This window comes from Colletotrichum lupini, chromosome 2 (genome assembly GCF_023278565.1).
Source record: "Colletotrichum lupini chromosome 2, complete sequence".
NCBI classification, from domain to species: Eukaryota; Fungi; Ascomycota; class Sordariomycetes; order Glomerellales; family Glomerellaceae; genus Colletotrichum; species Colletotrichum lupini.
Window position 1 is genome coordinate 5113900 of NC_064675.1, and position 27358 is coordinate 5141257.

Sequence of the window (27358 nt, forward strand, 5' to 3'; positions counted from 1 at the left end):
AAGAGAGCGGTAATTCCCTCACACCCGTCGTCTCTAGATAGTAGTGCTTGGGTTTGTATCACAAACAAATATGTAAAGAGATTTGAAGAAGTTTAGAAGCTGCTGCAACCTAGACTCGGAAACGGGTGGGCAAGATACATTTTGCAGCTGTGCTCAGGAATCAGGTGTCCAAAGCAATCCTGGACGACTGAGGTAGAGAGCAGATTGCCTCGTCCAACTAGAGAATAGAGCAGGCGAGAAAGGGGCGACATAAGACACTTGTCAGCAAGAATGCCGGGGTATTCAAACTGAAGCAGAGACTGCCCTGCGCCTCAGGTAGACAGGCACATTTCCAGTATGCAATTGATGCGGCGGCGTATTTCTAGGGCCCAGGGAAAGTGTAAGGTCTAGGTAGGCATAGGTCAACTACATTGACTATAGTGTCCGGATGTTCGTCCTTCCTCGTGACCAGCCGTTGCAGTGGCAGAAGAAGGGAGAGAGTGTAACCTGTCCATTTCAATTCATCTCGTCGTGCTCTTGTGAGAATTATAAAGGGACCCACCAGCCCGTCTTCGCTGCCCCCATCTTCAACTGCTACTTCTTCAACTCCGTGCCCCCAGTATACAGGAACACGAACCAGAAGACGAGGATCAGAACGGATACTATTATAAAACATCAGGGAGGTGCTCATTTTCTCGCCAGGTCCTCTGAAATTCATGGTCTCTGAAGTTATACCTTGATGAACAACCGCGAGGAACTCCCACGGGTCCAGGCAGTGTGGTAGTCAGACCAATGCGGTCATCGAAAAGAGAACTCTGTGTACACGCGCACACGGACCATTGAGGCGCCAAGCGCGTCTCTGCAAGTCTTTCTTGTTCGTATTATTGATGAAGCGGGCACTTCAACCCTCTTATTCCGGCTCTATTACGCCGACCCTCATTTCTCATCAAGAATGGAGAGGGAAGTGGTAAGCAAGAGGTGCGTGAATCATCAGAAGAGCAATGGCACCGGACAACAGGGCAAAAGAGGAACGCGTAGCTTAACACTCCTCATTCTCCGTTAGATTTCCTATTTCCAAGATCCGGAGTAGAAAGAAAACATCTCGTGTAAGTCTTGAATGTCCATTAGAATGACTGCCTTGACCGGCATAGAACGGAGACGCGTGATACGGGGGTCGGTCGTATCGTCTCCAAAACAAATCAGAAAAGAAAATCTCACCCCGAGGACTAAATCTCTCAGTTCACATGCTGTGATTCGAACTCGTAGCCCGTCATCGAGTAGGCTGTCTGTGTATTCATGTGATTGTTCCCTGTTGTTGGAGCTTTGCTCACGCCATCACCCAATTAGCCAGACAGGCGCCTTCTGGCTGGCAACAGGAGCATGGCTGAGGGGATCTAGACGACTTGGACTTCTTTTTAATCATAAGGCAGGAATTGGATTTCGTTCTCACATACCTTACTCGGCCCGAGAGTCTGGGTAGGCAGGCTCGGTGAGGGCCTGAGGGGGAAGACCTCTACCGTCTTCTCATCTTCCCCCACGTCAGCAATGCATGACTGGAGAAAAAGTTCATATCCTCAGCCCTACATGAATCTTCATCGGCGGGGTGAGGTAATGTGGCGTCCTATTACCAAGGTAGACGTAGACAGATGCGACTTTCATGCGGGATGCAGGAAACGAAGGCAAAAACGCAAAGGCACTGTTCGCCACCAACCCCCCCACGTGCTTGGGAAATGAGGAGAGGACTGAGAATGGTACCAAATCACGATACATTCGATTACTCGTTGATGGGGCGTTGATGGGAATATATGTCTTTTTTGCATTTGCTTGGCCCCTTCTCCTTCGTGGGAGAAGAGAACCGTCGAGCTATCTACCCACAGTTGTGCGTCACGGCGATTGAAAAACTGTACCCGCCGATCCGCCTGGCAAAGTTTCCCTCCCAAAGTCTCTCGTCTCGTTCCTTTGTATCGTGAAATCATAAAGTCTGACGTGAATGGATATCAAAAGTTCGAGGCCCAGCGAACAGATAGCAAATCCTGAAAAAGGGGTGGTGGGAAAGAGTTCCGGGGGCAACCCAAGACGAGGTAAACTGGGCATGGACGCCAGGTCTCTGAAGCTCGCGATCAAGCCAGCGATTGTCGGTACGGTCCTTTTTTTTTCCTTCGTAATTTCCATCCCTTTGAGAGATGTGCCGTTCGTTGAGTCTCTGTCTATCTGGAACGAGCAATGGCTATTCTTTTTATTTCGCAATCGTTCTCCACATCATCAGATCTATCCACCGTCTCTCCTCACCGTGGTTCTTTGGTGTTTACAAGAACGAACGGCGGGGGAAGCTGACGCCCTCAACGGCGGCGTTATCGACGAACCAGCTGACGCGGTCGCCGGCGCCCTCGTTGACCAGGGCGCAGGGAAGTCCATCGCCGTGCTCAAAAATCCTCTTCATGATCTCCTTCTTACCGCCACCAGTGGCGACAAAGGCAATCTTGACGCCATGGTTCACGACGGGAAGAGTGAGAGTGATGCGCTTGGGCGGGGGCTTGGGGGAGTCCTCGATGGGAGCAACCCAGGCAGTCGTCTCGCGCAGCAGTTCGTGGCCGGGGAACAGACTGCAGGTGTGTCCGTCGGGACCGGAGCCGAGGAGCAGCAAGTCGAAGATGGGGAGACGCACGCTGTCGCGGCTGGCAAAGCTGGTGACGAGAGTCTTTTCGTACTGATCGGCCAGCTCCTGAGTGTCGTTCAGGTAGGTGGTGTCGATGGGATGGACGGTCGGGGCACCGAGGTCCTCGGGGATCTTGTCGAGCAGCTGGCTCTTGAGGAGAGCATAGTTGGAGTCCTCGTGGTCGAGGGGAACAGCGCGCTCGTCGGCGAAGAAGATTTCCCACTTTCCAAAGTGAACCTGGTCTTCGGGGCCGGTGGAGGGTGTGAGCAGTGCCTGGGCCAAAGTCTTTGGTAGCGAGCCGCCAGAGACGGCGACCTTGAAGGCACCGTGACGATTCAGACCTGCATTTTGTGCTTGGATGACGTAGGATCGCAGGGCGGGCGCGAGTTCGTCAACCGACGGGTAGGCGAAGAGGTTTGGCTGTTTGTTGCTCATGGTGGGGTAAAGTAAGCTGGAGGTAGGTTGGTGGAAGGCGGAAGGCGGGGGGCGGAGAAGTGTGATGTCGGAAGCGAGGTCGACGTTGCGAAGGGGGGCGAAGAGGAGGATGTGAAGGAAAACGGTCTGCTGTCGGTGCAGAATGAGGGGCGGTCCGAAATTGGAGAAGGTGCGCACAAACTCCGGCTTCTTGCTGCGGGATGTACTGCGTTTTGCTGGGCAGGGCGAATATGCTTGCGTGTTCCGTGTGGTTGGTTGAAAGTTGGAGGTTCAGACGAAGATGGAAGCTTTGAGAGAGCCGTCTGTCAGTCTGCACACGGGAGGGACGTAATAAGGACCGAGGAGATAAATAGCGTCGGTCTAAGAATCAAGCGGCGGGATGGGTCATGGATGTTTCCAGATGTTAAGGGCCGAAAAACCACAAAAGATGGGTAGACCCAAAACCGATAGCGGGGCAGATGATTGAATATTTTGTACGGAGTATCTGTGTCACCTTTTTTTTTTTTAATCGGGGCAGAAAGTGCAGCTCACACAGTGAGGCCAGGTACGTATTCATACACCTTACGTTTGGCACAGATTGGAAGTCGAAAGACGCAAAGAGCACCTCACCTCAGTCCAGCAGCTTGGGCAGGCTGCAGTTGAGCAATTTGAGTGTGGCTCGACCCAATTATTCTCTGCCGGCTGTGCTCTGGAGCTGCAATCCAAACGATTTGTTTGGCTCAAAGGTCAATGAGTAGCCAGTGCTTGGTGCTTGATGGTTGGTGGTAATAGTCTCATGTGAGATAGCGTAGGACGAGGGCGGGCGGATGTATGCGGGCTGCAGGTAAATTTGCACCGTTTCACCATGGATTCGTGATCGATAACGGCGGGCAAAAGGCAAGTCAGGCCTTGATCAGAGCACTTGCTGCGACACCTCACTATACTCTATTCCTCATTCTTTACCTCAGATACGCAAGTGCGTGTACTGTGTGAAATGGCGGGGTTGCCATGTTTCCAGTGGACCGGCTGTGAGGTGGTAATCTGTATCTCGAATGCCTTTTCCTAGCTTCATTGTTGACCTGCCGTAGAGTCCGGACTTTTAATAAGGATATTTTGAAAGCCTTGAGCTGTTGACTCGCCAGATAACGTCGGTGGTGGCAGTCGTTACTATCCATGATATGCTTCATTCTTGACAATCAAGAGATGAAGAGCCCGTTTTGAATGCCACAAAGCTGGATGCAATCAGCAGAGTCAGACTGAGTGATGATGAATGATTTGTCCGCAAAGCTAACTGTAGTTGTCGTTGGTCCGTTAGTGCTTCCGTAAGGTACACATTGATGATTTGCCGAAGCAGTTGCGCTGCCCTCAAGGGTCAAGGGACCATTGCAGTTCCGGGAATGGACACTTATTGTCCGGCATGGCGCTGATGCAGCACTACTGTTGTAGATCGAGTCGGCGTGTCGGGTGGCTGGTGGCTGGAGGATTTAGGGCGATGAGATGGCTGGAAGTAGAACAAGTTTGGCGGGATGATTTTGTGGCGAACCAAGTCGCGAACCCACTGCAGTGAGAGCGCAGCTGGTAGATCCAGCCAAAGAAGGACGACCATGACGGCTCACGGCCCCTGACCGAGCTGCCCGGCGGTCGGGAGGCAGCGCCGCTGCCTCAGAGCTAGAGCATGGAAGCATCTCAAATTGATTGCTCGGGTGCATTTTTGTATGCATCCCGTGGGGTCCATGGGTTTCGATAAGAAACGGCAAAGTTGAAGCGCAACGGAAGGATGAGCGGAAAGAGGGATTTAGCCTAAGCACCAAGCACAGAAGGTGGAAGGATCCTTCCTGCCTTCCTACCTTTCCGCATTGCTGGTCTCAGCGTTCCTGCCGAATCTAATGTGAACTGAGGTAATAGCAGGCTTCCGTTCTCAGCTAAGGTACCTAGGGCAGTACTTGCCCGGAGTGAAGCACCGACTGGTAGTAAGAAAGCAGACAAGACTAGATGGCAGGAATTATACCACAAACTCCTTTTTGTTAATATTGCTTTCAATTTGCGAAATGCAGCGCTTCTGCTTTGGAAAAGTAGACAAAGTCTGCCCGGGGTGGGCAATTCAGACTGCGAGCATCGTTGCGAATGTCATGCATGTCGTCAACCCATGAAGGGCGAGCGCCAGGCACAATCGCTTCTCGCATTCCAATAACCTGCCGGAGGAAACGCTCCTGGAGCCATTAGCCCGCCCACATGCCCCTCCTCAACCACCTACCTTACCTCAAGCACTGCTGCGGCAGTGTACCCGAATGCAGCGCGACCACATACCTATCCAAGAAGCATGCCAACTATTAGCTTGTTCAATTGCTTCCGAAGCAAACACCATTAGCTCCAAGTTACGCTTTCACACCTACGAGTGTGCGATTGTGGTCGACTCGATGCTCAGAATTAGTGCTCGCCTGACAGGAGTTACTGATCCAAGTTCATTCGCTGTATCCGTATATACCTCAAAATAGACATGACTGACACCATTTGCAGTGTCAACTCCATACTTGTCCATCAAGCCAATCGCCCTTCTGCTGGTTCGTCGCATGCAATGCAGCGCTGCGGACAGACATCAGGAAACCGCCAGCCTCATGTTGGACGTGGGATCGACACCACGATACACCTCAATGGACGAGACCACCGATTTATCCACGTTTTCACTCCCACGTTGCTATTGTGCTGGCAGCTTTTGGCATGTGCCAGCGAGTCTGGGGAAGACGCCTAGACCACTGGCCCGAACCGGCGCGCCTCCTGCGAACTACCGGCCGAATCCAATATCAGAATCAACTCTATTATGCTATTTCCACGTCAAAGGACAGCAGTCCGATCTTTTGATGCCTGGTGTCCTATAGATCGCGGGCCACCGGCAAATGCCTGATTTGCAGTGCGCCCTCAATTCTCCACAATGTACGAAATCGCAGTCCAAGTTCCGCGTCTCTGCTGCGTTACACAAGAAGATACACGAGGAATAATACTGTCGAGCATCGGTGCCTTATTCGCTATCCAAGAACACATTGTTATGCCAAATCGACGATAGACTTCGGTATCCACTATTGGTCTCTGCGTGCCTGTCAACATCGCCAGTGCGGGCACAGGTACAGAGGCTGATGAGTGACATCTCTACAAGTCGCTACCTCGAAAGCTTCGTCACCTCTCTTCTGCATTATCACTCACGTCAGCAATAGCGTTTGATTCATCTTGAAGAAACTTGACAGATTTTACGAGTCTTTACATGAACGAGTCCGGAGTGCGTCATTGTTCGCGGTGCGTTTGATAGACCCCTGCATGACTCGACAAAATCAACCACCAGGCGGTTGATGAACTCGGTGGATTAAACGATCACAGCCGGTGCAAACTTGACGGTGCATCAGGATGTTGCGCCGGGCATCGATGCATCTCGACAATGACGTCACTGCGACGAACTGACTCGGAAGTCGTCCATCTCCAATTCAAGGGAACCATCACGAACCACCGGGCGGACGGGGGTTCAGCAGAAACCTGGTCCAGCTACTGCGGGGACGCTGTCGTCATAATGTTGACTCGAATACCAAAAAAGGAGGGGTGTTGGCGGGTCGCAGCGCTTGAAGTGAAGCGCCGCTTTCTGAAACGGAATCCCGCGATATCATCATCCACAAACGGTCCGGATGTCAATTCAGCAAAATTACACGCGTGATGGCCCGCGGGGGGAGCAACGATCAAGACCAGGCAATCGCCGATGTATGTGTAAGAGGCGTCCGATTTACAGCAGTGCGCTGCAGGAAGTGGACATGATTCACGTCGGCGGTGTGCCCAAGGCCTCGAATCCACACTTGACGGCGCATGCTGTTGGTTCGTTCGCCGCGACCAGGCCGGAGCACGCGGAGCTATTCCCGTGTTTGATATACTACCTACATACGACAATGCCACAGCTGATATCGAGCGACAAACGGTGGGGACCGGGTTGCAGCAGATGCGACGAAAAGTGTCAATCAACTGGACCCTTAATCACGAATGGGACGGGAAGGCAGTATCCTCGGGGCGACCCAGTGCTGGGTAGGGTGCCAGGGCCCTTGCAAGTAAGCCTCATTCTGCGTTTTGCCCTGCTGCTCCAGCTATCCCTTGCTGCCCCAGATGGCGATCAGGCACTGGCAAGGACTTGTCGAAGAAACAAAGGACAGGAATAACTCCGGCACTGCGGTAAAAAAAATGGAGGCCCCTTTCCAGACTTCGTACAGAAAGGCAGGCAACTGGACAGAAAAGGTATCTGATCGGCCCAACGGGCGTCAAATGCTCCATCGGCCGCGTCTATTTCTTGTCGAATGTATCAGTACGAACAAGGCACGAATACCATACTGCATAGGATTGCGCCGGCATGTGAATTGTTACGAGGAAAAAAAGGGTCATGCGGAAGAAAAGAGAACCCATAAAAGGCAAAAAAGTCAAAACGGAAATGACGGGATGAAAGCAACGGGGAGACTAGACACTGACGTCACTAGACATGCGGTTCCTTGAAGAGGGTTCCCAGGTCTCAAGCCAATTCGCGACAAGTCGCAATCCCCAGTATCCACGGGAGAAGAGCTCGGGCAAGCGCGTGGTACGTGAGGCTGACAGGGTCGAGTCCCCTTGTTGCTGAGTTGCAAAGCCAAGTGGTACGAAACCATGTTTTCACTGCCACTGCCCCGTCTCAACCGTCCATCGAAGGGTCATCTTACCAGGAACCATGGACCACGGACTTCAAGGCAAATCAAGGGTCGCAACCTATCCGTACATCTAACTTTCCCCCCCTTGGAGGACGCAGCATGGATGTGCGATGGTCTCTCAGCCAGTCACGCCGTTGCGCCTGGCGGTTCAACGTCAAGACGTTCCGGGTTGAATGCGCTTGCGGTCTTGGGAGCGGTTGTCCGCAAGTCACAAAGACCAGGTAGGGCAGTTTTACCCCTCCACGCGAAGGACCCTGAAGTTCCAGTTTTCAAGGGTCCAGTCCAGAACCCCCCACTTGTCACCACGCACCAACGGACCCCAATCCGCGGCCAATATCCAATTGATGAGTTGCAAATTTCTTCCCCTTCCCTTTCGAGGTCAAGGTCGACGACGACTTGCGTCTGTGTTTAATTTCCATCTTGTTGCCCCCTTTTAAAAAACGGCATACTTGGACGGACCGGCCATCAACCAAAAATAGGGTCTCCGTCTTACTGGGACCAAGCTAAACAAACCGGGCTAGTCACCTCCGGCTACAACTGTCAAGACAGGCAGCAAACGCCAATCGAGGAGAATCAGAGAGAAGAGCAGCACAGGATCAAGCACGACTAAAACCAGAGAGGCATCAGGGCGCGCCATCACCCGCCAGACCAACACCATCGCCTCACCTTCATTTCCGTCTGATTGACGAATAAGGACGCCTTCCTTCCTTCCAGTCCTGCCATCTCATTCTCGCCTCTTTTCCTTCATCGGACCTTTCCCCCCCTTCAAATCTACTTACTCTCGTTTCCCCCATTTTTCAAATCCGTTTTCCCCGGGCTCTTTCTTTACGCTGTAATTCAACGACTTCCAACGGATACAGCCCGGGCAGGGTTGCCATAAAGTGGTCTGACCAGTTGTGGGCTTGCCCCGTTCTCTTTGCCCAAAAAACCCCCCTCTCAGTCGAAAAAAATAAAACAATTAAAAAAAAAAAAAGACCTCGAGACACAACCGCGCGCAGCCGTGTGCCGGGCTTTTTCCTCCTAGGGTTCAGGTTCATCTCACCGTTCCGTTCCCGAGACGGTGTTCCATTAAGGTACCACAACACGTCCGCTCGACTTGGACCTTGAGCCCAGCAATACCAGGATCGTTATTCTCCTCACTGACGTCAGTGTCACTTGCATCCAATTTCGATCTCGATTCCTGGGCGGCATCTCCCTTCTTTTGCCTTGTTTCCCTTCTTTTTATCAGCAGCCCTGCCTGCACCTTGTTGGATGCTAGCCCCGAACAGTGCTGCCCAAGCGCTTTGCTACTAGCTTCCTTTTCTTCACCATGTCGACAGCAAGCACCACTACCACGGGCAATGAGTCGCCCTTGGAGGATGAAAACGCTCGACGCTCAGAAGGTCTACTCGAGCATCGCCGACGTCTCACAGAGACTTTGGTCGACAACCCATACGACTTGATCACTTACCTCGAACGTGCCGTTGTCCACTCTGAATTGGGCTACCCCGACTTGGCCGCCGGCGATGCCTATAAAGCTCTTCTTTTGACCGACGACGTCCTCCACGAGGGCTCTGAGTATCACGAGCAAGCTATCGAGGCTCTTGGATCCCGCCCTCTGGACCCACTACCTATTGTCCTGGACCATGGCATTCTGTCCAAGCTCGGAAGCGACTATCTGACAGACGAGGCCAGAGACCAAGCAAGCCTCGTCGCTCATGTAGCCAAACTATCCTCTGTTCGCGCCTTTCAGATTCTTGCCCTCAGTCTGCTGTTGTGCGGATGCCTGAAAAGCGCGCACGAGTCTTGCGACCGAGGTCTGCTGATCGCTCCCGAGAACGACGAACTCCTTCAAACGATGGGATACATCAAGCATGTGGCGAGTCGGAGATGTCGCAGAGACGACTTCAACGTCAACGTTCTTCCGGAATGGGGGCTTGTTCGGAGGGAAGTCTACCCCTGGAACACATACGAGCCTGACCGTTTTGCTCCCGAGTCCCTCGAATTTCTGAACGCCGAACTATCAAAGTCTGCACCCAAGTGTGCGGTCCAATTGTCTAAGCTCCCGGTCCTTTTGGAGGCAGCCAGCGATATGGATGACTACGATATCATACCCACTTGCAATCAGCTGGGCCTCTTTGCGACGCAAGACATTGCGCCAGGAGAGGCCGTCTTGGAAGAATATTCGCTTTTGACCGCCAATAATCGCCTCAAGGAACCAGTCTGCGATGCGTGTAGTGCGGAACTGCCACCGTTGGGCAGCGAGCCGGCCGCTGTCAGCTGCGACGAATGTTACGACACAGTTTTCTGTAGCCAACACTGTCACGATATGGCGCAAGAACTTTACCACCCTGCTGTATGCGAGAAGGATGTCGACGCCATCGCCAAGGACCCTGAAGCTTCGGAAGCCGATGAGACACTACACCTGCTTCTTCTTGCGCGTGTCTTGGCCATGTCCAACCACCAAGAAATACATCCCTTGGATGTGACACAGATCAAGTACATCTGGGGTGACTTTGTGCCTTCCGCATCGAACGATATCGAGATCTCACCGAGTGCGAATCCGCCGCCGGAATGGACGCTGCCATTCTCGTTCAAGTACAATATCGAGACACCCTTCCACATCCTCGAAAAGATGGACGTCGACATTTATAGCACTATTCAAGAACACGATTTGTGGGTTCTGAATACCCTCTACAGCAAATTCCGCGGAACGGCATCAGCCCGTAAGAACCCACGCGATGGTCGACCCGATGTCGCTGCAGTACACCCCCTTTGGTGCTTAGCCAACCACGACTGCGATCCGAACGTCACATGGGATTGGGGAGGACAGATGACACTTTGGGCGCGGAAGACAAAGGTTGTGGGCGGCGCTCCAGGAGGGCTCAAGGCTGGTGAAGAGGTCTTGAACCACTACTGCGACGTAACAATGCCCGTCGATCAACGAAGGGCTTGGGCAAAGGGAAGTCTCGGCGGATGGTGCATGTGCCAAAGATGCCGAGACGAAGCTGCTGCTGCCGAGCCGCAAGCATCCTGAACCTTGCTCATCATCAACCGCAAGATTTGAAGACCTACCAGAGACTTGACAGTCTACACTGCCTACTTTCGACCGGCGATTTTTGAACGTCGGAAAACTTGCGATTAGCGAGCGATTTACGGGGAATTAGAGGAAACATACCATTAGAGATTATATCATTGGAGGGGTCGAAATTCGGGGTCGAGGCAACAGGAAGATCCATTTTTTACGTCCACTAGGTTAGGGATACCTACCTTAGGATATGCTTGTACACGAGCCCCCTGGTCATGGACTTGGGGGAGAGAGGGAGACATACACGACAAAATAATCGCGAAACGTCCTTTTTTATGCATACTACTGTGGACAATTTCTAGTTCACATACACCCTACGGTTTATCGCCTCCGTCTTTCTTCTATCTGCGATACCACCAGGCCTACCCCTCGAGGCCATTCGCATGTTAAAAGCATTCGTCCACAGCGTTCCAGAGAAGCTCGAAAGTATATACTGGCATCTGTGAACACTGATGGATCCAGGCCTTGAGCTCTTACGAGTATTTCTGTATACCTTTTGGTATTAGCACTCAGCCCTAATGGTCTTGGGAGTAGGCGTTGCTATAGCGTATAAGACAGGCTACAGGCTACATGTTGGATTAGAAGTCCAATTCGACCGCGGCATATAGCCGACTGCGCAGGGGCTAATTAGGGGCCCTATTTATAATTATTATAGCTAGCCTAACTTATAGTTAGAACCTCTTTTTTATACTTACTATATAAATATTTATATAATTTAATTAATTTCTTTATTAATTATAGTTCGAACTAACTACCTTATACTAAGGATATTAATACTAATTAATAATTAAATTCTATTATTATAAATTAGTAAAGTATTTTATTATATAAAAAAGACGACTTTTTAATACCGTACGGGATAAGAAATTCGTATTAATTAACCTTATAAAAATAAACAAAAAGGGGTAATTTTTAAATACCGTACGAAATTAAATAATCGTAGCCCTTTATTATTTACGAGAGGTCGACGTTTATTATATTAAACTACGTTAATTAACGGAACTATTTAAATAATTAGTTTTTTACTATTACCCTAAGTAGCTTTTTTATTAAATAACTTTTTTATAACTAGCCCGTAATTAGAAATTAACTAATTAAATTAGAAAAAAAAAATACTTACGTAATAACTACTTACCTAATTAATTAGTATAATAAATAAGCTTAATAATATAATATAAAAAAGTACTGTGCGATTAAAAAAAAGAATTTTTAAATATAAATATTTTTAATAAGTATAATAAGAACTTATATAAGAGTTATAAAACTAAGAGATTTATAATTTATAAAAAAGACTTAATATTATAAAGATTTTATAAATACGACCTTAAAGCCTACAATTTAAATAATTTTTTTATAACCCCCTTAACTACCCCTTAAATATTACTTAGGAATATAATATAGGGAACGGTTTAATAAGGGAGGAGGGGATTTAAAAGGCTTAATAATATTAAGTTAAGAGTATTATAAATCTTAGACCCCCCGATAGAGCAATCCGCCGGGGCCGTACTATATATTACGTATTAAAAAAAACTAAATATAATACGCTCTATACTTAATTACTAACTAAAATAGCTCCTAACTTTTTACTATAATCCTCCTAAGTTCTAGCTACTTATAAAACGAGCTTTATTTATTTTAATACGTATAAGACCTCTTAATATTAGCTTATATAAGTAATTAAGTTTAATATAATCTATTTTTTTATATAAGTATTATTATTACTTAGGGGGTCTTATAAAAGCTATTTAAAGTACTAGCTTATTATTTTAATTTTATATACCTCTAGCCCGTTTATTATAATTATTATAACTAAGCTAGTATTAATATACTAAATTTTAACGTTTATATTAGCCTAGCTATTTATAATATTCGTATTATTACTTAGTTAAATTCCGTATTATTAAAAAGTATTTTATTAATTTTTAAGTATACTTATATTAGTTACGATAGTTATAGCGTCGAGCTAACTAAAGAGGGCGCTTAGCCCGAGAGGGATAAACTTATTAATAAGTATTTTTAAAATAAGTTCTTATCGAGGTAGTATTTTAATTAAGTAACCTCTTAATTAGTTATTTAATTAGCTATTTAAATAGTAGTTTATATATTAATAAGTTTATTGAGTAAATTTATTTAGTAGATTTATTTAATAGATTTATTTAGTAAATTTATTTAGTTTAAATAGAGAGTAGTTTTAAGTAATATTAAAAATAATAAGGATAAAAAGAATTTTTATAAGCTCTAAATAATAAATATTAGCCTATTTAGCCCTTTTTTTAAAAACCTTTATATTATTATTAAAGTTTAGAACCTCTATAATTAAGGGCCGTTTTTAACTATTATAGCTAACTATTATAGTTAATTATTACGGCCGACCTCTATTATTAACTTTTTTAATTAGTATTATTATAAAATAGCTTACTTATCTCGAATTAAATAGCGGTTTTTATATTAAAATTATTATATTACGTTAAGCGCATACTTAGGATATATTGCGCATATTATATAGTTAAAAAGTATATTATATTATATAATTTCTTTTAAAAGCGTAATCTTATTAAAGTCGATCTTTTATACTTATAAAGCTAAAAAAAAAAAAGAAAAAACTACTACATAAATCTTAGAGATTAACTTAAAAAAAAAGCGGCTATTTTAAAATAGTCTTATAACCTCTTATTAAAGTTATAATTAGCTTAAGAAAAAGCTAAGAAAATATAGCTTTAAAAAAAAAAGAATCCTTTAAAAGGCTATTAAAAAGCTCTTTTTTATACTAAGCTTCTAGTACGTAATTACTAGTTTTAAAAGATTAATTAAATAATAAAAGGGATTACTAATAAGCAATAGTTACTTAATTATAATTAAGTTATAAAAAAAACTATTTAAAAAAATATAAAATAGGGTACTAAAAAGCTATAAAAAAATCTTTAAAATATCCACCCTTACTAAGTACGAGTAATAAATAATGTTTTTAATAAGTTTTTAAAACCTGCGATTTTATAAAAAAGAGGGCTTAATTTTATTAATTATATTTAATAGCCTATCCGGCTCTTTTACGAGCTACTTAGTATTTATATTCGACTATTCTTATAAAATACTACTTTAAAAAAAGTAAGTTAAAGAAAGAAGCTATTTAAAAATTATAGAAAATATAAAGCTTAAGAGGCTAGAAATATATAGAATAGCGGAAATTAATAACTAATAAAAATCCTAAGATTAATTACTATATCTTCTTATAATAATATAAACGTTTATTACTATTATTAAAAAAAGGAATTATTAAAATCTATTTTTTATATTAAATAAAAAAGAGGATTTTAATAAGTACGATAGCTAGCGATTTAAAAAAGTAATAATAATTATTAAAAATAATAAAAACGAGAGTAATAGTAAAATAGCAAGAAGAAACGGGAATTTCCTAGACTTTAATAAATTTATTAAATAATAAAAGTACGGATTTACTATAACTAACGTATAAATTAAATATATCCTTATTAAAATTAAATACGTTAGTAATTATTAATACGGGTATAAGTTAAAGTACGACCCTTAGTAAGTTAAAGTAAAAAGAAAGAGGATAAAACCCGATTTTAAATAAAATCCTAATCCTTTATAAATAAGTAAATATTAACCCGGATTATTAAAGGATATAAATATATAGAATTATAAATTAGCTTAATAATAAGTAAATTAATATAGTATTAATTTATTTAACTAAGGTTTATAAGAAAAAGGGGCTATAAGAGTAACCCCTATTTTATAAAATCGTAAACGACCTTAGTTACTAACTAAATAAATAGTTTGTAAATATAAGCCTAGGAATTATAAAAGTAGTTAATAGATTTTTTTATAAGCGAGGGGTATTATTAATATAATTATAATTATAAGAACTATATAAAATACTAATAGTAATAATTATAAAAGAGGAATTCGTATTATAGAACTAAGTATAAGTTAATAGAGTGTATAATTATTTTAATAAATTTAGAAAAAGGGTAAATAATATAAATTTCCTCTTTATAATTACTAACGGTAATTTATTATTATAAAAAAATATATAGAGGTAAAATATAGTACTAAAAGTACGATAATTAACGATTTTATTTATTTTAATTTATAGCTCGTTATTATTATTAATACGAAATTCGGTACTAATTAGTTAATAAAAAAAGAAATAAATAACCTAAAGTTATTAATAATACGTAACGACGTAGAGATCGTATATAAATACTAAAAATATAATAATAAATACGAAGTAATTTATAAACCTTAAAAAGATCTTTTTAAAAAAGAAATTATATTTTAAAGGGAAATATAAGGTCTTATAAAAAACCTTAATAATATTTTATAATTATTATAAAAAGGTCGGGATTAGGGAATATTAGTACTATTTAGTAATTAATATCGTATTTATAAATAAAGCCTTTAATTATTATTACGAAGCGGTACGTAATCTCGATTAAAACGACTTTTTTAGTATTATTAACGTAATTTAAAACTATTTTAAGACTTATAATAGAAACTTAGAGCTCTTATTTAAGCTATAAGCAATTTTTTTTATATTTATAACTAAGATAATAGAGAGTAAATTATAAATAAAGATTTTTAAAAAGCTTATTAATCGAATTAATAAGCTAGTAAAAACCTAGCTAAATAAGAGAACTAACGAGTAAAAAGTCGGATATTTTTATATTATAATTTAGTACGTATTAAAAATAAAAATAACCTTATACTAAGTACCTAAAGACTATAAGACGCTCTACTTAAGGCTAAAATCTAGCTTTAATATTAAAATAAGAATATTATACTAAACTTATTTCTAAGTATATAACGGCCCTTATTAATAATATTAAATTAATTAAACGTATAATAAGAAAAAAAAAGAGGTTAAATATAGTAATTATTAATAAAAAAGCCTAGATTTATTAAATAAATAAAGATTTAACTCGAGAATAGGGTAATAAAAAAAGTAATATTATATTTATAAAAAGGATAGATATTAGTTAAATAACTATTCTAAAAAAAGCGTATTAAATTATATAAATAATATAAAAAGTCGAGGGTAGTAAATAATAAAACTAGCCCTCGTTAGTTTAGCTAATTCTTTATTATATATAAAAGTAAATTTAAGAGTATAGAACTTAGTAATAATAATTAAAGTAGCGGCTTAGAATATCCGCCCCTTATAAAAAATTTAAAAAATAAGGAAGATCTTACCCCCTATATTAATAAATTAAATTATAACGAAATTAATAATATAAATTACTTTTTTTTTACCCCGTTAGCCTTTAAAAAATATATAAAGCTAAATAAATAAACGGTAGTAAAAGCTCTTAATAAATAGGCTTTTATTTATAAATAATAAGAGAAGGTCCCTTAAATAATAGATATAAAAATAGTTAAAAAGGTAAATTTAATAAGGCTAAAGCCTATTTTTTTAATATTTAAAGAGAAGACGCTACCTCTCTTAATACTTAAAAAAACAATACTAAGTAAATCTAGGGGTAGCTAGAGGTGTCCTTTTTATATTACTTAAATTACTCGAATACTAAGCTCGTATAAGTATTTTATATAAATAAAAAATACGGTTTAAATAATTTTTATATAATTATCCTAAATACTAGGGTATTATAATAGTTAATAAGAAAAAAAGGGTAATTCTAAGTATCATAAAAAATTGCGTTAGTAATATTTAATATATTAATAATAAGTATTATAAAGATTAGCTTTAGCCTAAGTAAAGAAATCGTTGCCCTAAGTATAGTAAAAATAAAAACGTACTTCGGAATAATAACTTTTTATATTTTACTTATTAATACCCTATTTCTTTTATATTTAAAAAATATAAATTAACTAAGTATTATATTTAATAATATAAAGAATAGAATCTTTAGTAATAAGTATTTCGAAATAATTAAACGATAATAGGGGTATGCGTTTATAAGGCTTATTAATAATATAAAGTTAATTAATTATTTAATAAAAAGTAAGCTTAGATAACTATATTAAAAATTCGAGTACTCGTTAATTATAAAGCTATATAACCTTTTAAAATAATTAAGTAATAATAATATTAAAATAGGAGCGCTAAAGTAGTTAATAAAAATATACTATTAATACTAAATAAATGCGCAGAGCTTACGTAAATTTAAATTTAAATTACGTAATAAGCTTAACTTTAATTAGGAAATCGTTATTAATATTTTCTTTTTAAATAGTTAGCTAGTTTTATATATAATTAACGTAGCTATATATTTTTAAATAAAGTAATTCTTTTAAGATTTATAAATAAAAATAATATAAGTAGCTTTATAAAAAAGCTAGATTAATATATATTAAGGACCGCTAAACGGTATTAGAACCGACGCTAATACTAGCTTTAAGTTAATAAAATTTAGGGATAATACGACGGCTTACGGTATATAGCTAAAAGTCGTACTTATTAAAGCGTACTATAGTATTAAAAAAGTAAAAAGGGTATATTAGTAATTAAAAAGGGCGTTTAGAATTATTAAAAAAGAAAATCTAGATTTTATTAATAACGAATACCTCTAAATAGTATTTAAATATTATAGCGATATTATAAGGCCTAATGGGCTTATACTAACGCTATTAATATTTAGAATATATTTAAAAACGACTTTAGCCTTATTATTATTACTAAACGTAAATTAACGAGCCTAAGTAATTAAAAAAATAATACGGGTACTACGCAAAGTAAATATAAAAAAGTAAGTTAACGAGGTAATTATTATACGTAATAAGCCTAATATAGGGGTTAATTTAAATATATTATTAAATTCGGATATACGAGTATAGTACGAAACTACTTAATAATAAACTAAGCTATATAAATTAATTTTTATTACTAAATACTTTTATATAATTACGAGGGATCTTAACTAGCCCCTCGAAGTATTAATTACGGTAGTTAGATTATATTATAGGGATCCTAGCGAAGTAATTTTTAATTTATAAAAAAAAAAGAGCTAAGGAAAATTATATAACCCGTAGTAAAAGCTTAGGAAATTATTTTTAATAAAATCGTCGTAATAATACTAATAAACGATAAGGAAGAGGAAATTATTAAAAGGGTACTAATATTATTAGTAAAATATTATAAAAAACTATAATAATAAGCCCTAACGTAATAATTTATTACTAATAACGAGGTAATTAATACTTTTTATATAATAATAAAAAAGCCGATTTTGAGCTAGCGGTTAAATTACGTAAAGAAAGCGTAATTATAATTATTAAAAAGCTATATAAGGGATTAGATTTTATTAAAATAAATACTTTTTACGATCGAGGGGTTTATTAATTTATCTTTTATAACTTAAAAAATATATATAAACCTCCGTATATTTAAATTATAAATAGTTTATAAAATTAAAAAAAAAAGGAATACCCTAGTTATATAAAACATCTAACCCCCTAATAGAGCAATCTGCCGGGGCCGTACCGTATATTACGTATTAAAGAAAACTAAGTATAATATACTCTATACCTAATTACTAACTAAAACTCCTAACTTTTTACTATAGTCCTCTTAAGTTCTAACTACTTATAGAGCGAGCTTTACTTATTTTAATATATATAAAACTTCTTAATACTAGCCTATATAAGTAGCTAGGTCTAGTATAATCTATTTTTTTATATAAGTATTATTATTATTTAAGGGGTCTTATAAAAGTTTTTTAAAGCGCTAGCTTATTACTTTAACTTTATATACCTTTAGCTCGTTTATTATAACTACTATAACTAAGCTAGCGTTAATATATTAAATCTTAACGTCCGTATTAACCTAGCTATTTATAGTATTTATACTATTACCTAACTAAATTCTATATTATTAAAAAGTATTTTACTAATCTTTAAGCGTATTTATAGTAATTATAATAACTATAGTATTAAGCTAACTAAAAAGGGTACTTGGTTTAAAAAAGGTAAACTTATTAATAAGTATTTTTAAAACAGGTTCTTATTAAAATAATATTTTAACTAGCTAACTTCTTAACTAGTTATTTAACTAGCTATTTAAGTAGTAGTTTATATATTAATAAGTTTATTTAATAAATTTATTTAATAAATTTATTTAATAAATTTCTTTAATAAATGTATTTAATAAATTTATTTAATAGATTTATTTAGTAAATTTATTTAGTAAATTTATTCAGTTTAAATAAAAAGTAGCTTTAGGTAATATTAGAAGCGATAAGGATAAAAAGAATTTTTACGAGCTTTAGTACGAAGAGTAATAAATATTAGCTTATTTAGCCCTTTTTTTAAAAACCTTTATATTATTATTAAAGTTTAGAACCTCTGCGGTTAAGGGCCGCTTCTAACTATTATAGCTAACTATTATAGCTAATTATTATAGCTAACCTCTATTATTAACTTTTTTAGCTAGTACTACTACTAAAGAGGGTAGCTTACTTATCCTAAATTAAATAGCGGTTTTTATATTAAAATTATTATATTACGTTAAGCGCGTACTTAGGATATATTATGCGTATTATATAGTTAAAAAGTATACTATATTATATAATTTCTTTTAAAAGCGTAATCCCGTTAAGGTCGATCTTTTATACTTATAAAGCTAAAAGAAAAACCACTATATAAAAAATCTAAATACGTAATTTAAAAATATAATAATATTAAAAAGGTAACGCTACTTATATAATTACTTATTATATAGCACTATAGTTAATAATTAATAATAGTATTAATAATATTATTATAAAAGAAGGGATATAAGATTTAGAGCTATAATATTACTTAGGCCTATACCTAACTAGCTATAGGGCTTATAAAAGAATCCTAGCCTATTTATTAAAAAAAATAGCTAGTAAGTACTTAGAAAGTACGATTATTAAAGTACTTAAGCTATTATATAAGCTCGTAAAATCGGGTACTTATTAATAAGCTACTTATTACGATTTTTATATTAATTAATTATTAATAATTATATTTATATATAACCCGTACTTATTAGTTTTTAAATATAAAAGTAATTAATTTAGGATTATTAAAATATAGATTAATAATATATTAGGCCTATTTAATATTAATTTTATAAAAAAGAGGATAAGGAGCTTTAAAAAGTGGGCTTCGTAACGAAGCTAAAAAAGGTTTTTATAATAAATACCCCCTTAGTATTCAATAATAAGATTCTTGTTATTAAAAAGGAAACCGTTATTTTTTAATAAAAAGGGTAAAGTAAGAAAATTAACTTTATTAATTTAAATATAACTAACGTTAAAAAGTAGTATAAGGCTAAGCTTACGTAAGGAGTATATATTATAAATATTTATTAACCTAAGGTAATTTTTAATTATATTAAAGTAACGTAAGTTATAAATTTAACTAAACGAGACGTTAAAGTACTTAATAAATAGCTTAAATAATAATAAACGAATCTCGATTAAGGCCTCGTTTATTACTTAATTAACGTTATAATTAGTAAGCTCTACGTCTTTATTAATAAGTTATTTATAAATAATAACGACCTTATTTCGTAATTAAAGTATATTATTATCCTAGTTAACGAGAGTATAAATAAAAGCGAATTTATTATATATAATAATATAATCTATTACTTATTAACTAAAAATAAGTAAGTAATAAGAAGTATATTAGTATTAAAGGTTTATAATATAATTAATAACGTTAACTTCTCTTGCGTAATTTTAATAACGCTAAAGAAAATTACTAATTAACTTAGCTTTTTACTTATTTTAATAATTATTTATACCGATTTTTACTTACTATATAAATACCTTATTAAATTAAGAATAAAAAAAAAAGGTTTATAATTAATATTATAACCTTTAAGTAATTATATAAAAGGCGTAAAATACTTAAGATCCGTTAGATTAATAATAATAATAACCTTACTAACGCTTTTGTAAAAATAATACTTAATAAAGGGTTAGAGTAATTCGTAAGTAATAAAAAAATTAATATATAAATAAAAAAATAAATTATATAAAAAGAATAAAAAAAAGGGAAAAAAGGAAACGATTTAGTAAACGGGCCTAAGGTCGAATTATATTTTTAATTATAATAATTAAATTAATAAAAAAAAGAGAAAGTTAGTATTAGATTAGAAGTTTAATTTAATTATAATATATAACTAACTATATAGGGGCTAATTAGGGGCCCTATTTATAATTATTATAGCTAGCCTAACCTATAGTTAAAACCTCTTTTTTATACTTACTACGTAAATATTTTATTAAATTAGAAGTCTAATTCGACCGCGGTATATAGCTAACTACGTAGGGGCTAATTAAGGGCCCTATTTATAATTATCGTAGCTAGCCTAACTTATAATTAGAACTTCCTTTTTATACTTACTACGTAAATATTTATATAGTTTAATTAATCTTTTCGTTAACTACGGTTCGAACTAACTACCCTATAATAGGGATATTAATACTAATTAATAATTAAATTTTATTATTATAAATTAGTAAAGTATCTCGCTACGTAGAAAAAACGACTTCTTAATACTATATAAAATAGGAAATTTATACTAATTAACCTTATAAAAATAAATAAAAAAAGAGGCGATTTTTAAATACTATACGGAATTAAGTAATTATAGCCCTTTATTATTTACGAGAGGTTAACGTTTATTATATTAAACTACGTTAATTAATAAAACCGCTTAAATAACTAGCTTTTTACTATTACCCCGAGCAGCTTTTTATTAAATAACTTTTTTATAGCCGGCTTATAATTAAAAATTAACTAATTAAATTAGTATAAAGAAATACTTATATAACGACTATTTACTTAATTAATTAGCATAACGAACGAGCTTAATAATATAATATAAAAGAGTACTACGTAATTAAAAAAAGGGATTTCTAAATATAAATATTCTTACTTAGTAATAAAAATAACCCTATAAGAATTATTAAGTTAAGAAATTTATAATATATAAAAAAGTTTATTATTACGAGGATTTTATAAATACGACTTTAAGCCCGTAATTTAAATAACCTCTTTATAGCTCCCTTAATTACCCCTTAAGTATTACTTAAGAATATAATATAGGGGACGGTTTAATAAGAAAGGAGAGAATTTAGAAGTCTTAATAATATCGAGTTAAGAATATTACGGATCTTAGAGATTAATTTAAAAAAAAAGCGGCTACTTTAAATTAGTCCTATAACCTCTTATTAAAGTTATTATTAATTTAAAAAAAAGTTAAAAAAACGAGGATTTAAAAAGAAAAAAAAAAGAATTTTCTAAAGGGCTACTAAAGGGCTTCTTTTTATACTAACTCCCAGTACGAAATTATTAATTTTAAAAAATTAACTAAATAATAAAAGGGATCGTTAGTAAGTAATAATTACCTAATTATAATTAAGTTATAAAAAAAACTACTTAAAAAATATAAAATAGGGTATTAAGAGGCTATAAAAAATAAGATTTCTAAAGTATTTAACCCTACTACGTATAAGTAATAAATAGGTATTTTTAGTAAGTCTTTAAAATTTACGATTTTATAAAAAAGAGGGCTTAACTTCGTTAACTATATTTAATAGCCTATACGGTTCTTAATAACTTATATAGTTCTTTTACGAGCTACTTAGCGTTTATTTTTAACTATTTTTATAAAATACTACCCTAAAAGAAGTAAGTTAAGAAAAGAAGTTATTTAGAAATTATAAAGAGTACGAGGCTTAAGAGGTTAGAAATATATAAAATAATAAAAATTAGTAATTAATAAAGATCCCGAGATTAATTACTATATCTTTTTATAATAATATAAACGTTTATTATTATTATTATAAAAAGGAACTACTAAAACCTACCTTTTTATATTAAATAAAAAAGAGGATCTTAATAAGTACGATAGTTAGCAATTTAGAAAGGTAATAATAATTATTAAAAATAATAAAAACGAGAGTAGTAGCGAGATAATAAGAGGAAGTGGGAATTTCTTAAACCCTAATAAATCCGTTAAGTAATAAAAGTACGGATTTATTATAACTAACGCGCGGATTAAATATATCCCCGTTAAGATTAAATATATTAGTAATTACTAATATAAGTATAAGCTAAAGTATAATCCTTAGTAAGTTAGGATAAAAAAAAAGAGAATAAAACCCAATCCTAAATAAAATCCTAATCCTTTATAAATAGGTAAATATTAACCTAGATTATTAAGGGACGTAGATATATAAAATTTTAGATTAGCTTAATAATAAGTAAATTAACGCAATATTAATTTATTTAATTAAGGTTTATAAGAAAAAGGGGCTATAGGGGTAACCGCTATTTTATAAAATTGTAAATAACTTTAATTACTAGCTAGATAAATAGTTTATAAGTATAAGCTTAAGAATTATAAAAGTAATTAATAGATTTTTTTATAAGCAAGGGGTATTATTAATATAATTATAATTACGAGAGCTATATAAAATATTAATAGCGATAATTATAAAAGAGGAATTCGTATTATAAAACTAAGTATAGGTCGATAGAGCGTATAATCGCTTTAATAAATTTAAAAAAAGGGTAAACGACTTAGATTTCCTTTTTATAATTACTAATGGAAATTTATTATTATAAAAGGATATAACGGGGTAAAATATAGTACTAAAAGTATAATAATTAATAATTTTACTTATTTTAATTTATAACTTATTACTATTATTAATACGAAATTCGGTACTGATTAGTTAATAAAAAAGAAAGTAAACGACCTAAAGGTTTTAATAATACGTAGCAACGTAAGGATCGTATATAAATACTAAAAATTTAGTAATAAATACGAAATAATTTATAGATTTTAAAAGGATTTTCTTAAAAAAGAAATTATATTCTAGGGGGAAGTATAAGGTCTTATAAAAAACCCTAACGATATTTTATAATTATTATAAAAAAGTTAGAATTAGGGAATACTAATACTATTTAGTAATTAATATTATATTCGTAAGCAAAGCCTTTAATTATTATTATAAAGTAGTATATAATCTCGATCGAAACGACTTTTTTAATATAATTAACGTAATCTAAAGCCGCTTTAAGACTTATAATAAGAACTTAGAGCTCCTATTTAAACTACGAGCGATTTTTTTTATATTTATAGCTAAGATAATAGAGGGTAAATTACGAGTAAAGATCTTTAAAAAACTTATTAATTAAATTAATAAGCTAATAAAAGCCTAGCTAAATAAGGGGATAAATAAGTAAAAAATTAGATATTTTCATATTATAATTTAGCGTATATTAAAAATAAAAATAACCCTATACTAAGTATTTAAAAATTACGAAACGCTCTACTTAAAACTAAGATCTAGCTTTAATATTAAAATAAGAATACTATACTAAACCTATTTCTAAATATATAACGGCCCTTATTAATAATATTAAGTTGATTAAATATATAATAAAAAAGGAAAAGAGGCTAGATATAATAATCGCTAGTAAGGAGGCCTAGATTCGTTAAATAAGTAGAGATTTAACTTATAAGTAGGGTAACGAAAGAGGTAATATTATATTTATAAGAAAGATAGATATTAGTTAAGTAACTACTCTAAAGAAGAGCGTACTAAATTATATAAATAATATAAAAAGTCGAGGGTAGTAAATAATAAAACTAGCCCTTATTAGTTTAACTAATTCCTTATTATATATAAGGGTAGATCCGGGGGTATAGAACTTAGTAACGGTAACTAAAATAATAACTTAAAATATATACCCCCTATAAAAGATTTAGAAAATAAAGAAAATCTTACCCCTTATACTAACGAATTAGATTATAACGAAATTAATAATATTAACTACTCTTTTTTTATTTTATTAGCCTTTAGAAAATATACGAGGCTAAATAAATAGAGGGTAGTAAAAGCTTTTAATAAGTAGGCTTTTATTTATAAATAATAAAAGAAGGTCCCTTAGATAATAGATATAGAAGTAGCTAAAAGGGCGAATTTAATAAGACTAAAGCCTATTTTTTTAATAATTAAAGAGAAGACGTTATTTTTTTTAATATTTAAAGAGAAAGAATATAATACTAAGTAAATCTAGGGGTAGCTAAAGGGGTCCTTTTTATATTACTTAGATCCTTTAAATACTAAGCTCGTATAAGTATTTTATATAAATAAAAAGTACGGCCTAAATAATTTTTATAGGATTATCTTAGATACTAAGGTATTATAATAATTAATTAAAAAAAAAGAGTAATTCTGAGTATTATAAAAAATTGCGCTAGTAATACTTAATATATCGATAGTAGGTATTACGAGGATTAGTTTTGGCCTAGGTAAGGAAATTATCGCCCTAAGTATAATAAAAGTAGAGACGCATTTTAAAACGATAACTTTTTATATTTTACTTATTAATACCCTATTTCTTTTATATTTAAAAGATATAGATTAACTAGGTATTATATTTAATAATACGAGGAATAGAATTTTTAATAATAAGTATTTTAAAATAGTCGAACGATAATAGGGGTATGCGTTTATAAAGCTTATTAATAATATAAAGTTAATTAATTACTTAACGGAAAGTGAGCTTAGAAGATTATATTAGAGATTCGGGTACTTATTAGTTACGAGGCTATATAACTTTTTAAAGTAATTAGGTAATAATAATATCGAAATAGGGGCGCTAGAGTAGTTAACGAAAGTATATTATTAATATTAAATAAATACGCAGAGCCTATATAAATTTAAGTTTAAATTACGTAATAAGCTTAATTTTAATTAGGAAATCGTCGTTAATATCTTTTATTTAAATAGTTAATTAGTTTATATATAATTAATATAATTATATTTTTTTAAATAAGGTAATTCCTCTAGGATTTATAAATAAAAATAATATAAGTAGCTTTATAAAAAAGCTAGATTAATATATATTAAGGACCGCTAAACGGTATTAGAACCGACGCTAATACTAGCTTTAAGTTAATAAAATTTAGGGATAATACGACGGCTTACGGTATATAGCTAAAAGTCGTACTTATTAAAGCGTACTATAGTATTAAAAAAGTAAAAAGGGTATATTAGTAATTAAAAAGGGCGTTTAGAATTATTAAAAAAGAAAATCTAGATTTTATTAATAACGAATACCTCTAAATAGTATTTAAATATTATAACGATATTATAAGGCCTAATGGGCTTATACTAACGCTATTAATATTTAGAATATATTTAAAAACGACTTTAGCCTTATTATTATTACTAAACGTAAATTAACGAGCCTAAGTATTTAAAAAAATAATACGGGTACTACGCAAAGTAAATATAAAAAAGTAAGTTAACGAGGTAATTATTATACGTAATAAGCCTAATATAGGGGTTAATTTAAATATATTATTAAATTCGGATATACGAGTATAGTACGAAACTACTTAATAATAAACTAAGCTATATAAATTAATTTTTATTAACGAGCGCTCTTATATAGTTATAAAAGATCGTAACTAGCTATTTAAAATATTAATTATAATAATTAGACCGTACTATATAAATCTTAACGAGGTAATTTCTAACTTATAAAAAAAAGAAAAACTAAGAGAAACTATATAACTTACGGTAGAAATATAAGAAATTATCCTTAACGAAATTATTATAATAGTATTAATAAATAACGAGGAAAAGGAAATTATTAAAAGGGTATTAATATTACTAGCGAGACGTCGTAAAAGATTATAATAGTAAGCCCTAACGTAATAATTTATTATTAATAACAAGGTAATTAATACCTTTTATATAATAAAAGAGAAAGCCGATTTCGAGCTAATAATTAAACTATATAAAAAAAGCGTAATTATAATTATTAAAAAGCCGTATAAGGGATTAGATCTTATCGAAGTAAATACTCTTCGTAATCGAGGGGTTTATTAATTTATCTTATATAACCTAAAAAAATATATAAACCTCTATATATTTAAATTATAAATAGTTTATAAGATTAAAAAGAAAGGAATACCCTAGCCATATGAAAAGTCTAAATACGTAATTTAGGGGTACGGTAATATTAAAAAAGTAATACTACTTATATAATTACTTATTATATAACGCTATAACTAACGATTAATAATAGTACTAATAGTATTACTATAGAAAAAGGGATACGAGATTTAGAGCCGTAATATTACCTAGGCCTATACCTAATTAGCTATAGGGCTTATAAGGAAAATCCTAGCCTATTTACTAAAAGAAATAGCTAGTAAGTACTTAGAAAGTACGATTATTAAAGTACTTAAGTTATTATATAAGCTCGTAGAATCGGGCACTTATTAATAAGCTATATACTACGATTTTTATATTAATTAACTATTAATAGTTATTTTTACGTACGACCCGTATTTATCAATTACGGAGTATAAAAGCGACTAATTTAAAATTATCGGAATATAAACTAATAATATATTAAGCCTATTTAATATTAACTTTATAAAAAAGGAGAATAAGGAGCTTTAAAAAGCGGGCTTTTTAATAATGCTAAAAAAGGTCCTTATAATAAATACCCCCTTAATATTTAATAACGGGATTTTTATAATTAAAGGGGAAA

The 27358-nt window shown here is 34.5% G+C and overlaps 2 protein-coding genes across 2 annotated transcripts; one reads left to right on the plus strand and one right to left on the minus strand.

The window, feature by feature from the left end:
• Positions 1–2284: 2284 nt before the first annotated feature.
• CLUP02_03868 (6-phosphogluconolactonase) lies at positions 2285–3070 on the minus strand (the record flags this gene model as incomplete). The annotated part of the gene is made up of 1 exon (XM_049282885.1): positions 2285–3070. One exon carries the CDS (start codon positions 3068–3070, stop codon positions 2285–2287), a length of 786 nt encoding a protein of 261 aa, XP_049140028.1.
• A 5991-nt stretch (positions 3071–9061) lies between these two features.
• Positions 9062–10768, plus strand: CLUP02_03869 (Wd tetratricopeptide repeat domain-containing protein; the record flags this gene model as incomplete). The annotated part of the gene is made up of 1 exon (XM_049282886.1): positions 9062–10768. One exon carries the CDS (start codon positions 9062–9064, stop codon positions 10766–10768), a length of 1707 nt encoding a protein of 568 aa, XP_049140029.1.
• Between the last annotated feature and the right edge of the window lie 16590 nt (positions 10769–27358).